Source organism: Sminthopsis crassicaudata, chromosome 5 (assembly GCF_048593235.1).
Source record: "Sminthopsis crassicaudata isolate SCR6 chromosome 5, ASM4859323v1, whole genome shotgun sequence".
Taxonomy (NCBI): Eukaryota; Metazoa; Chordata; class Mammalia; order Dasyuromorphia; family Dasyuridae; genus Sminthopsis; species Sminthopsis crassicaudata.
In genome coordinates, this window is record NC_133621.1 from 92,969,907 (window position 1) to 92,983,892 (window position 13,986).

The 13,986-nt window shown below is 36.8% G+C and overlaps 1 protein-coding gene across 1 annotated transcript in view; it reads right to left on the minus strand.

Moving 5' to 3' along the window:
• Positions 1 to 13,986, minus strand: part of CNTNAP2 (contactin associated protein 2) — a 2,674,182-nt gene that overhangs the window by 30,596 nt on the left and 2,629,600 nt on the right. The window contains exon 22 of the mRNA XM_074267631.1: positions 1,902 to 2,132. Coding sequence (XP_074123732.1) covers positions 1,902 to 2,132 — 231 coding nt within the window. The remainder of the gene's footprint in view (positions 1 to 1,901; positions 2,133 to 13,986) is intronic.

The window sequence follows — 13,986 nt, forward strand, 5'->3', positions numbered from 1 at the left end:
GATCATGAAGAGTTGGACGTGATTGAAGATCCTTTTCCATTTTCCAAAGATGAACCCATTCTTGTAACAGAAAATAAACAGGTCAGCCTAACCAAATGGTACCAGGGAATATGTAGACCATGTTTTGGAGTCAAAACCTTCCACCTATCACCTCAGGAGGGAGGGTGGCACAGGGCTTCCCTAGCCCATGATACATAGTGTTCCCTACTTGAAAGCATCAATATGAATGTGTGTTGTTTTGATGTGCAGATATACATGCATATTTTGGTTTTAAGTCAGATAATAATAATGCTGGTTTTAAGTCAGATAACGCTATGCTTCGCTAATTCTTGCAAATCCATTATTATCCAATTTTTAATAGATTAATTGAAGAAACAAACAAAATCCCCTTTCCAAAATCAGAATTCAAATGGGCAATCTTACACTTATAGAAGCCAGGGCATAATCTCTGATTCTTTAAAACTAGCTGTCCAAAACTTCCCTAATTTGTGTTAAAACACCTTTTTCTCCTGTCTCATATTCTATGTACTAAAAAAAATCATATTTCTAAACAATCCCCTGTGTCATTAATTATCAAACAAATATCTCCTGACTCACTGAACTTTCAGAAGATGCAATGCTTAGTCTAAGGTACAGACCACTGTCTTTGGAGTCAGGATGAGCTGGGTTCCAATCCTGTCAAAGATGTTTACTAACTGTGTGACTTTGGAAAAATCATTTAATATTATGAGTCAGTTTCCTAATTTCTAAAGTGGAGATAATATTTCAAAGGTCATTTTGAAGCTTAAATAAGATGATGTTTTAAAAAAATTCTTCAGCTTCAATCTCCATGACTGAACTTAATGGGATAAAGTTAATAAATGCTTTGATAGGTTTGGTATATGGTTAAAGAAATTAAATGCACATTGTTGTTACTAATAAAACTATCAATTATGTCTCATTAAAGCAATGTAATTTTTCTGGATATTTAAGCTGTGTAATGAAGCATGATCTGAACATCCCATTTCAAGCTTTAGAAGATCAGAGAAGGAAAGGCAAACACGTAATGTTTCAGTGTTGAGGCAAAACCACAATAATGGAATTCTTTCACCTTTAAAGATTCAGCATTTGAATAAATTTAAAGTACTGGTTTATTTTAAAGCTGTACTTTGAGGTTGACTATGTTATGATTCATCATCTGCAGTGCTGACTTGGATAAGAATCCCTTCTTCTTTCAAGGATAACCTTGGGTATAAAAACAGGCTGGGCTTCCTTTGAGCTGCTAATTGTGAAAGCAGAAGCTGTGGGTGAGGTTCAACACTGCTCTATAAAGAACCATTTCTTTTAATACTGGCACATATACCATCTGACCACAAACCATCAAAGGGACAAAGGAAAAAAAAGATGAGGAAGTCGATTTGTTTAGATAATCTGAAAACCTAAAACAGAGGTGTTTAATTTTGGATCTGTTGGCTTGTTCTTTTGGGTTTTGATAAGAATATTTCCATGTTGGAATATATATATATATATATATATATATATATATATATATATATATATATATATGTACAGTGGGTAGAATACTGGGTTTGGAATCAGGAAGAATCATTTTCTGAATTAAAATATGATCTCAGATATTGTATTACTCTGGGCAAGTCACTTAACCCTGTTTGCCTCAGTTTCTTTATCTGTAAAATGAGCTGGAGAAAGAAATGACAAACTACTCTAGTATCTTTGTCCAAGAAAACCCCCAATGGGGGCATGAAGAGTTGGATATTACTGAAATGACTAAAGAGATATTTTAATATAATTGGTTTCCTTATGCTAATCATGTATCTGGATTTAAAAGAAGAGACATAAGAATTATTTAACATTATTATTACCAGTGAAGTAGTAGTATCAATTATTTCTTAATACTTTACCTGAATCTAAGTGCCAAGGATCAGTAGCAGCAGACATGGGTGGGATGGTCAGTGGGGAAGCTCCGCAGTTGGACTCTACCAGTTCCCCTTGAATATGGACTTGAGAAGAGGCGTTTGTTGGTCTCAAGGCTGCCTTGAGAGGAGCAATTTGGTTGAATTGCACTCTGGAAAGACACCCAGTGAATCCTGGTGTGTTGTACTTGTGTATTTCTTGGTCAATCTTCCCTGTTTCTAAAAGCAAGAGAAGACAGGAGAAATTAAGAAAGTAGCCTGATTTATTATATCAATAGACCCAGAATATTTATTTTATACTTATTTTTCCAAACTCATTCTTGGAAGATGTTCTTTATAATGCAATGCTAATCAATTAATATGACTGTAAAATAGACACATACTTCCAAAACAGCTAATTAGAATATGTGCTATGATGGAAAGATCCCAATCTGCCTAAAAACTAGTTCTCAAAAAAATAACAAACTGCATTGAATAAATCTTTTCTTAGAAATTTGATTTATAGATTCTTGATATTGCAATGAGATATAGATGTAAACAAATGCCCTCTTTATTCTGATTGATTTCTGTCCCTTTCTTTGTGTTTGGCTCTGAAACATGTTTATTGAAGAAACCCTTACAATTTAGCGATTGCTTAAATTCCTTTTCCTTTATGTGCTTTTGTTCCTTTCCCTCCTTAAAGATTCTTGGTTGGAAACCCACAATTGAACATTTTCTTCCTTACAACTCTGAGAAATTTGGAGTATGAAGGAATCCTCAGAGGTGACTGTTGACAGAATGCAAATCTTCCCAACTGTGTTACAAAGTTTATCATGGCAGTGTGAATCACACTCATATTTTCCTCTACTATCTTGACATCTCCTCTATGCCATTTGAACCTAGCATAGAGAAGATTGGGCTCCTTGAGTCATAGAGTTATGGCAGGAGGGTGTCTTACTGAATATCTAGACAAATCTTTCATTTTATAGATGAGGAAACAGGCCCAGAGAGATTAAATGACTTTCCTGAAGTCACATTAGTAATTGACAGAGTTGGGAAGTGAATTAGGTCTCTTGATTCCAAATTCATCATTTTTTCTGCTCTATCCTGATTAATTGTGCATAAAATTAATTGTTTCTACTAATAGGGTAGCTGTTAATTTAACTTCCTGTTGTTCAATTGGATATAGAGAAAAGGTGGATGTCCATTTGATACCAATCATCCAGTTACCAAGGAGGAATTCGTATTAGATGAACCCTGAAGGCTTCAAAGAGCTCAGATGTCATTTTGCTCCTTATTCTAGAGCAGCCCAAGATAGATAGGTGACATCTTAGACATTATCATTTCCATTTGGATTCTAGACAGGAATATTATATTAGCAAGGTGATTATCATTGAAAGGTATTGCAGTTATTTGGAGTACTACATTTGCATTTCATCAAAGAAGGAAACTATAAGCTAACTTTTTTTCCACTTGAACTGAATAGATCAAATGCTGTGTTGCACAGCAGGATAACTATGTATTTACATGCATAATTCAGAGCAGATGATGTTGCTTCCTGAGGAAAGAGTATTGATAAAACTATCCTAAGCTTGATAGAGTCTTCTTTCTTTTTTTCCTTCTTCCTTCTTTTTTCTTCCTTTCATCTTCTCTCTCAACCTCCCTCCCTCCCTCCCTATTTCCTTCCTTCCTTCCTTCCTTCCTTCCTTCCTTCCTTCCTTCCTTCCTTCCTTCCTTCCTTCCTTCCTTCCTTCCTTCCTTCCTTCCTTCCTTCCTTCCTTCCTTCCTTCCTTCCTTCCTTCCTTCCTTCCTTCCCTCCCTCCCTCCCTCCCTCCCTCCTTCCTTCCTTCCTTCCTTCCTTCCTTCCTTCCTTCCTTCCTTCCTTCCTTCCTTCCTTCCTTCCTTCCTTCCTTCCTTCCTTCCTTCCTTCCTTCCTTCCTTCCTTCCTTCCTTCCTTCCTTCCTTCCTTCCTTCCTTCCTTCCTTCCTTCCTTCCTTCCTTCCTTCCTTCCTTCCTTCCTTCCTTCCTTCCTTCCTTCCTTCCTTCCTCTGAGAGCAAGAATATCTTCCTCTTTGGGACAAGAGAAAGATAAATATTCATCATCAAATGTACTAAAATTGTAAAAGAGATGTTGGTCTCCACTGGTAGAGGAAACTTCTTCACTGAGAGTTCCCTACAATGAAGATATTACATGTTCAGACATCTCTGACCCACAAATGTATTTCTAGGTAGTAAAATAGAGAGGATGCCACAAAAACAGTAGAAATCTTTTGAAAATAAAATGTGTTCAGAGGTGTGAATATCTCTGGGGGAAAAAAAAGACCACATTAAAACAAAATTGTAGATCAAAGAATAATAAATTTGGAGCTAGAAGAAAGCTTTCAGCTTATTCCAGATCACTCATAACATAGAAAGTATGAGGAAAGTGACCTAGGCCACCTAGTCTAACAATCTAGTGCTTAAAAGCTAGACATTTAACCCAGAGAGAATTAATGATTTGCTTCATGTCACACATGTCACACAGGTTGTGTCCTAGGTAGGTTTTGAAAACAGCTTTTCTAACTCCAGGACAAGTGCTCTTTTCATCATATAAAGATGGCAGAGGTAAAAATAGGCAGGCACTATAAACTTAAAACGAACATTGATTTGAGAGCAATAGGCCAGTGCAACTTTCAAGATTCTGTCTAGGTCTGTGATATCTTTACACTTCTTAGTTTATGCTGTCTTGTTGCTACTTGTGAATAAGCAGCGACTAGGAAGTTTGTGGTTACCATGTATAACAATTCTACTACTGGAAGGTTAGCATCCTGCATAGGCCTTCGTGGGTGCAAGACCAACACAGAAGCACTGAAGTAGCCCAGGTGGAAGACATCAATCTACAGAACTTCTCCTTAAAAATAACAGGATATGATTCCAATCTTAAAGTATTTGAAATTGCTTGGTCCCAGAGGATACAACTGGGAGCAATGGAGAGAAGCTGAAAAGAGACAAACCTAGGCTTGATGTATGGACAGTTTACAGCCCAATCGTTAGAGCTATTTAAAAGTGGAATGGTTGCTTTAGGAGATGGAGTTCTTAAAGCTGAGACTGGATGTCCATTTTTTTTTGCTCAAATAAAACTAGATTAAATATATCAGATGGTCTCTGGGATCTCTTCTAGAACTTAAATATTCTATTTTTGTGCTGTCCCCAAGTGCTTCCTCACTAATCAGTTATTGGCTTGTCAAGTTGCTAATCTCAGAACCTTGGTCTCCTAATTTGCTCCTTGCAGATTTGACACCTCAGTGGGACAGAATTGATGCTTAAAGGAAGCAGGGCCTGTCTGCCAATGGTAACTAAACACCTTTGCAATTAGTCCAGAGACATAGTCCATACACAAATAGCTATAATATAAAATAATCCATAAATGAATGAGGGTCCAAACAGAAGGTGTCTGTCTCTTTCTTTCTCTTGCCTTAAATTCTTGTATTAGCCATAACTTGGAACTGAAGGTTTATGTTTAAAGATTTAAGTTTCTCATCCTTTTTGTTTAAAGCAGCTTCTCTGTATCATTTTTATTTCTCTCATTCTCAGTTCTCCCTTGCTTGTATCATCATCCTGGATGCCTGCCCTTCCCCCCAAATCCTAACTCAATAATAAACCAACAATAAGTAAACAAATTAGATTTCATTTTATTTGCATTAGACTATCAAATGATTTTTCCCTATGGGCCAGTGACTCAATGGAAAACAAAGGATTTCTTAACTCTCCCATCCCCCCCAAATCCACAGGATTTCTGGCTCCCTAGGTCTATTAGAAATGAGTTTAAGACCATTCACCCCATTTCATTAATGACCCAGATAATAACAGAGTCCTAAAAATATAGAAAGTTAATTCAAAAGCAGGATTGGCAGTATCATTTACAGTAGTAGTTCCATGGTTGCATTTATTCCTGTTGGGGAGGAAGGTGGGCAATCTATATTTCACAAGAACATCTAATAAACTAATTGTACCACAGTTAATCATCTCTGTACATTTGAATTCATTATGAGTAAATCATGTTAATCTTTAAAATGGTTTAGGCTATTTCCACACTAAGCTTAAATATTAAATGTCATTTATTCCAACTAAGTACTTTGGGCATCTGATGTATTGTGTGAAGAATTTATTTTTCTGATGGGGCCCAGGATGAGGAGAAATTTCTGTTCTGTAGAATATAAATCAAAACTACATTACAATCCTGCCTTAATTTACATGCTCAAACAACAATGAGGAGTTAATGCTTTCTATTTATATTACTATGTACCATAGAAAGGAAAGAACTCAATTCAAACAAATAGTGACAAGGTTACAGGTAAAGGAAAAAATTTTAAAGTGAAATGCTGATGACAATCCTTTTAAGAAGTTGCCAGTTCTATCACCAGCACATTAGCACTTTCCTTGCTCTTTCTATTCAGTTGTTGAATACCAAGTGACAGGCATGAATGCTAGGAGCAAAGAAAATGGAAAAAAAAAAAGAAAAAAAAGAAGCTTTTTAACAAGAAATGCTAATATGATAAAGTCAGCTCCATTAATGACATAATTGCACATGAAGCCTCATGTAAATTTATGAGCGTTTCTTCAGAGACCTTATAAACATTTAGAGAAGCTGACTCCTCAAAATGATGTGTTTTAGCTTTGGGGCTATTTAAACATATCTGTATTTTCTTGCTTAGTATCCCAGGGGATACATTTGAAGCTTGCTGATGTGAGGCTAGTATACTCTCCCAACTCTAAGGTTTGTTATCAAGATTTCTTCTGATCAGAGAACAGAATTTCTGGGGTGGAACACAAATAGTCCTGTGTCTTGATCAACAGTCATGTTTATTTTATAAATGTTAGAGAAGAGAAAATACACCAAAGGGACTGGAATCTTAAGTTTGAAGGTACTGTAGCAGTTATCTAATCTGTCCTGTGCCATAAGGAAGCTCCCTCTGCAATATCCCCAATAGGATGAGCCCATGATGTCATCCTGCTTTTGATGGAACATTTCTATGGAGCCAGGAATTCCCTGGTTAACCAGGTCTACTGCTTCATTTTTATTGCTTTGTGTATTAACAGGATCTTTCTTCTTTTGAATTGAAATATACCTCTCCATAGCTTCCAATCTTGATTATCCCACTTCTGCTTTCTGGGGCAACAAGGAACCCTTTCCAAAGATGACCCTTTAATTATATGAAAACCTCCCTTAAGTCTTATCTATTATTCAGGCAAAATATCCCTAAGTTCTCGAACTAATCCATTATTTACCTATAAGGATCAGAAAATCATGGATTTAGAAATGGAATGGACCTCTAGAATTATTAGGACAGCTAGGAAGACTCATCTCAAATGAGCCTTAGGCATGTTCTAGTTGGGTGACCCTGGGTAAGTCACTTCACCCTGTTTATTTCAGTTTCCTCATCTGTAAAATCAGCTGGAGAAGGAAATGGCAAACCACTCCAGAGTCTTTGTCAAGAAAATCCCAAATAGGGTTGCAAAGAGTCAGGAAAGACTGAAAATGACAGAACAACCAGTTCAGAATCATTTAGTTTAACCTTCTCTTTTTATAGATGAGGAGATTGTGACTCAGAGAGGTTCACTGACTTGACCCAGCTCAGACAGTAAGTGGAGAGTCAGAAATGGAATCCAGCTTTTCTAACTTTAATGCCAGGCTCTTGGCCCCAGGATCACATCTCCCAGCTTGAAATCTCTTTAAAGAAGCAACTCATGCACATACAGATCTGTCGCTAACTACATGAAAGAACAGGACAATGATAGGTAAAACTTTAATTAAGGGCTAGTACTTCACAGGGTTAAGGGTTACAGGAATTCAGAGACCATGAAGTGTATTGTAGGTCTGGGATGGTTTGAAATCCTTATAGGTGGGCTTTTATGAAGAAGTGGGATGCTAGATGTAAAGGAGAGGCACAAAATAATATGTTAATTTTGTGTACCAGAGGAACATCAATTAACTCCAATTGGGAAGTTACCTTGAAAAACCCAACCATCTTACTGAATATGGACATTTTTGAAAATCTTTTTTCTTTTATCTTGACATTATCATTTTTCCAGAGCTTCAGATATTCCCCAACTGTCCCATCCAAATCACCTGCCAAGTTCCAATATCCCCTTCTTAATGATGTAATCTAAGAATCTCTTGGTTAGCCCTATCCCAGTAGCTTAAAAACCAACTGGACCTTTCCATCTACCCTGGTATAAAACTCTCCCTTATATATGTAATGTTTTCCGCATTAAAATGTGAACTCCTTGAAATTAAGGGTTGTCTGGCTTGTTATTTTATTCCCATCACTTTGCACAGTGCTTGGCATTCACATAGTAAGTGCTTCATAATTACTTCCCTCTTTTATTTATTCCCTTCCATAACTGTTTCTACTCTCCAAATTCTCCAAACAGGAATCAGATTTCTGAGCAAATATAGGGATCAACATTAAAACAGGTTGGAACAACCGATTGCCTTAAATCCCTTGGTGATTTTTAGAAAAACCAGTCTGAAATCCAAAAGCACACAGAAGTTACAGGACCACAGGAAGCCCGATGCCTGCCTAAAAAATCAGACTATTTTTCTAGAAAAGTGTTCATCTTCAATGAAGGCTAGTGAGCAGTAAGAAGAAAGATTCTGCATTTCTCCTAAGAGAGGAGCTGTAGTGACTTGGACTGTCATAATTTTCATTTTGGTCTGATTAGGTCCCAGTTATCTCTATCTTTTTTTTTTTTTTTTGGTAAGGCAATTGAAGTTATTACATATATATATATGTATACATACATACACATATACATATACACACATACACATATATGTATGTATGTATATATAATATAAACATGTACATATATACATATATATATATATATATATATATATATATATATATATATATATATATATATATATATATATATATATATATGTATTCCCAGTTAGAAGTGACCTTTTGGCTGGCTAATTTAATCTGTATCATATAATCTCTAAGGTCATTCCTCTCCTTCACTTTTCCCTCTTTGACTTTTTATAACACATTCTCCCCTTTGAGTTCACAAACTTGTTTTCTGGGGTTTCTGGAGAGATTGGTGGCAGGATGCAATTCTAAATGCAATTCAGAATATGAAGAGTTGGGTTCAAATTTTGCCTTTGGTGCTTAGTACATGGGTGACATTGGAAAGTCATTTAACTTCCAGGGACCAGAGTTCTTCACCTCTAAAATGTAAGGGGTTTTACTAAACCTCTGAGTTCGCTTCCAGCCCTGGATCTGGAATTGAAGGAGACATCAGAGATGTCAAAAACTAAGGAACCCAAAACAGTGAACTAGAAAGTAAGGTCCAATGAGATAAAAACATAGGCAAAACACTTAAAAGTGTTATACAAATGCTGGCTATATGAAGCAAAAAAAAGTAGATGAAGGGTGTCTTGTAAAAGTTTCTTACTGGGGGCAGCTAGGTAGAACATGGATAGAGCACCCGTCCTGAAGTCAGGAGGACCTGAGTTCAAATCTGGCCTCAGACACTTAGCTGTGTGACCTTGGAAAAGTCACTTAACCCCAATTGCTGCAGCAAAAAAAAAAAAAAAAGTTTCTTATTGATATATTTGAATTATACAGTGCAATGCTGTAATTATGTGATGCCAAAACTGACTGAATAAAATAATGAAATATTCAACCACGCAGATATTTCTAAACATCAAGATAGTTAACATCATGTTGAAAATATTTGAATTTCTCCTGTTTTTACCCACATGCTTGATATGTGGTCAGAAGGAGGACAAATTGGAGGGCAGAAACGCTTAGCTGCCCTTTGGGGGACAAGAACTCTGCAAAGATTCTATAGCCTTTTCTGGAGCTTTGAATGCACAGGGCATGCTGGAACTAACAAAACCACTTTGAAAATTCACCCTGCCTGCAAGTCAAACAGTGAGCGAGTCACAAATTGCTGAGTCCTTGGCTTTTGTTTTCTGCCTTTAGAAAAGAAATTCTGGGCAGACCTCACCAATTTTTATGTTAAATGGTTTCTTCTTTTTACATTTCCAAGTGCAAGTCAATTTAGCTATATGCCTCAGCTGTTTGCTTTATGAAAATAGGTGCATTAAATACAGAAGCCTGGGAAGAAAACTGCTTTCTTCTCACTCACTGGATTTCACTCAGCCTTCTTTCATTGCATTTTAATTTGTTCATGTGTAAATGAAATACAACACACAAACATTACCCAACTGATTGAGTGTAGTATATTTTATTTCTTCTGTGTGTGACTCATAAAAATGAGTGAATTTTTTAGTTTTTGCTACAATGTAATAAACTGTACTAAAACTATTAGGAGTCTGTCAGGTTCCTCTCTAATGTATTAAGTTGGATTCCAGAAAAGAGCAGCAGAAAGCTTTGAGGCTTCTCTCTCAATAAAGGTATAGAAGCGTCTGTGTTATATATGTATGTATGTGTGTGTGTTTCTATACATAAATGTGTACACATAGAGATATATACACACATACAAGAATTAGAAAGAATTAAGGGTAGAATTTCCAGATCAGAAAACTCGTTACTCATGAAGGTTGGTAACTTCTTGCCAACTAACAGCCTCAGAGTTGCATAAATCTATAAGAAACTCAATGACTTGCCCACAGTCACATTGCTAGTTAGAGGTAAGATCTGAATACAGCTCTTATTGACTCTAAGGTGTTTTTATTTTTCTCCCTCTTTGTATGTAGGAAAATGATATCTAACATTTATACAGCATGTACTATGTGCCAGGCACTGTGATGAGTGCTGTACAATTTTGATTTCATTTGATCCAGAAAGAACAACTACAGAAAGAACAATTTGGTTGTCGCAAGAGCATGTGAAGGAGGTTCATTACCCCCAGGTGAGATAAACAGAGGGTAAGTGCTTTGCTCAGGGTCAAGCAGCTAGGGTCTGAGACTGATTGGAACGATGCATATGTATATGGACACACACATACACACACATTATTGGGTAGTTAGGTTGTGTAGTGGATGGAGTGCTGGATTTGGAGCCAGGAAATCTCCTTTTCCTAAGTTCAATCTGACCTCAGACACTATGTTGGGCAAGTCACTTAGCTTTGTCTACCTCAGTTTCTTCATGTCTCAAATGAGCAAAGGAAGGAAATGGCAAACCACTCTACAATTTTTGCCAAGAAAACCCCAAATCAGGTCATGAAGACTTAGACACAACTGAAATACCTGAACAACAACATATAACAAAATATTATCAACTGAGAGAAAGGATTATTTTTCTCTTATATTCATAATCAATTATTGAATTACTGCATTAAGGGTTTCCTTTCCTATTTCCTCATTTAGAAACTAGCCTCTGTAGGTTATTCAGTAAGGATATTGATGGTAGATGAGATTGCCCAAATCCTCTGGACATGTGCTTCTCAATTTTGATGGGCCCTAAGCAACTAAAAGACTTTATAAACAGAATCCAGTCTAGGTGAGTTCTTGCCCTTAGGGAATAAGTCCTGCCCTTGGAATTTCCATTAGAATTTAGGGTGATCTAGGGTGATCCAGCTCAAGAAGAGGAAAATCACATAGACAATAGTTTGGGTAGAGATGGATTCTTTGGTCCAGCCTGCTGAGTCTTACAATAGTGTTACATTCTTTATGATAGAGTTTTAGGTCTGATATTGGTAGGCCATCTTCCTCCTTTGTAATTTTTTTCATTAATTTTCTTGATATTCTTGACCTTTTATTCTTTCAGATGCATCCTGTTATTTTTTTCTAGCTCTGTCTCTGTCTCTCTGTCTCTCTGTCTCTCTGTCTCTCTGTCTCTCTGTCTCTCTCTCTCTGTCTCTCTCTACATATATATATATATATATATATATATATATATATTTTGGGAGAGATAAGAAAGATTTTGTGGATATATATGGGGACTCTTATACTATAATCCAAGAAAAGAAAAGCCTGCTGATCTCATTGTGAAGGAGACAGAGATGAGCTGGTAAACTTTTTATATATATTCATAAGATGGAATGAAATGATTCAGCAAAATAGGAAAATGGAAATATGTTTTTTCTCTTTGTTCCCACTTCTCCAGAAATCTCTTACTTCAAGAAACCTTTAAAACTATTTTACCCCAGGAAGGAATCTTTGAGATTTAAGACTGTTAAAGGAAACAGAGGTTAGGGAAGGACCGGAGGGCAAGGTGATTTTCCTTAGTGTGATTATGGCTGGTAACCTGATGTATAGGGAGAGCTATTATTTAAAAAATAAATCATGAGGTTTCCTGCATTTTCTTCTTTCCTTTTAAAAAATTAACATGAAAAAGGACTCAGACCTTGGGACCCAAGCATCTGCAGTAATGTTCAGAAGGCAATACATGAATAGAAACTGAATCTGAAGCTTGAGGGATTGTCATTAAAATTTGAGCATTAGGATTTTTACAATCCTAGAATGGCTGGTTAACAAAGAAAACGGAATCTGCAGATTGTCTCTCCCCAGGTCCAAAGGTGTGTGCACATGCACACACATACAATTTTCCCAGGCTTTTTTCACTGATGGACAATTTGAAATTGACAACCAAATAACCACATTTGGGTTTTAACTATTCTGGATTCTTTCTAGAGGTGGTATGTGAGAGCTAACTATAAGAATCCAGAAGTCAGTAGAGGTAGAGCTTTGATGTCCTCCCTTTTTATTTATTTTTATTTTCTTTTTTTCTTTTTTCTTTTTTCCTTCCCCCCCCCCCCTGAGGCTGGTTAAGTGACTTGCCCAGGGTCACACAGCTAGGAAGTGTTAAGTGTCTGAGACCAGATTTGAACTCGGGTCCTCCTGAATTCAAGGCTGGTGCTCTATCCACTGCGCTACCTAGCTGCCCCCGATATCCTCCCTTTTTACCTTATCCAGAGGAAGGTTATTTTTTTGTTATCCAATCATTTTACAGTTGTGTTGGACTCCTTTGTGATCCCATTTGGAGTTCCCTTGGCAAACAGTGGAATGGCTTGCCATTTCCTTCTCCACTCATTTTAGAAATGAGGAAACTGTGGCAAATAAGGATAAATGACTTGACTGGGGTCAAACAGCTGGTCTGAGACCAGATTTGAGGAGGAGTGTTCCTGATTCCAGATCTGGCACTCTATCCATTAGCCACCTAGTTGCCAATTGTGTTCCTTATAAGGTCTATATTCTTGTACTAGGTGAGTTAGTTCCCACTTTGCCATTAACTTAAGCCTGTTTCTTCATTTACTACAATGATGGGGTATGACTAAAGAGGCATTCTAATTCCTTCCAGCTTTAGAAAAAAAAATCTGTGTTTTTAGAACTCTATACTTAGGACATCAGCATCATGTTGATGGTCAGGTTAAATTTCCTTTTAATATAGTACATCAGCCAATCATCAGGGGAGGATATTTTGCCATTAGATCAAAACAAATTCACATTTTCAAAATGCTAAACTCTTTGATCATCACTTTGGGCATGTGTGAGGAAAGAAAACGGTCTCTGGAAATCCAGCAGAGTATCAAGAAGACACACCTGAAAGGGAAGTCGCCTGCAGATCCCAAACAGCAGAGTCCTTGTAACTCCCTAAGTGTAGAGAAGAATGGTGTTTTCTGCTTCTCTTCCTCCCCTAATACTACTTGCTCTATGTCAAACAGAATCACAAGGTCAAATTTCAGAGAAATATCACTAAAGTACAATTCCTCCTCAACATTTAATGTTTCAGATAAATTGCCAGCTGAGGTGGAAGGGAGGGATGAGTATTTCCTAGCACAGTGACCACTCCTCTGCCTTCTCTATCTTTGAAGGTCAACTATTCTCTGGTTGCAGCTTTGTTAAAGCAACTCTTTAAAACATCGAGATGCTTCAAAATGGGTTGATGTGAAATAGCCATTAAGTTTTTGGTATGATTATTTTGCTCTTTTGCAGATAGGATTGGGGACCTGATACACATGCACCACAATTTAGAAAAAGTGATATTTTAATTTCTAAGCAGCTGAATTTATATTCCCTTTAATATTGTATACATGGTTAAAAATGGAATTGACAGGAAAATGATTGAGAGACATTCCATTCATGAGAACTTGGTGCTGTTAGAGAAGTGACAGTCAAGAGAACAGGTTTCTACTG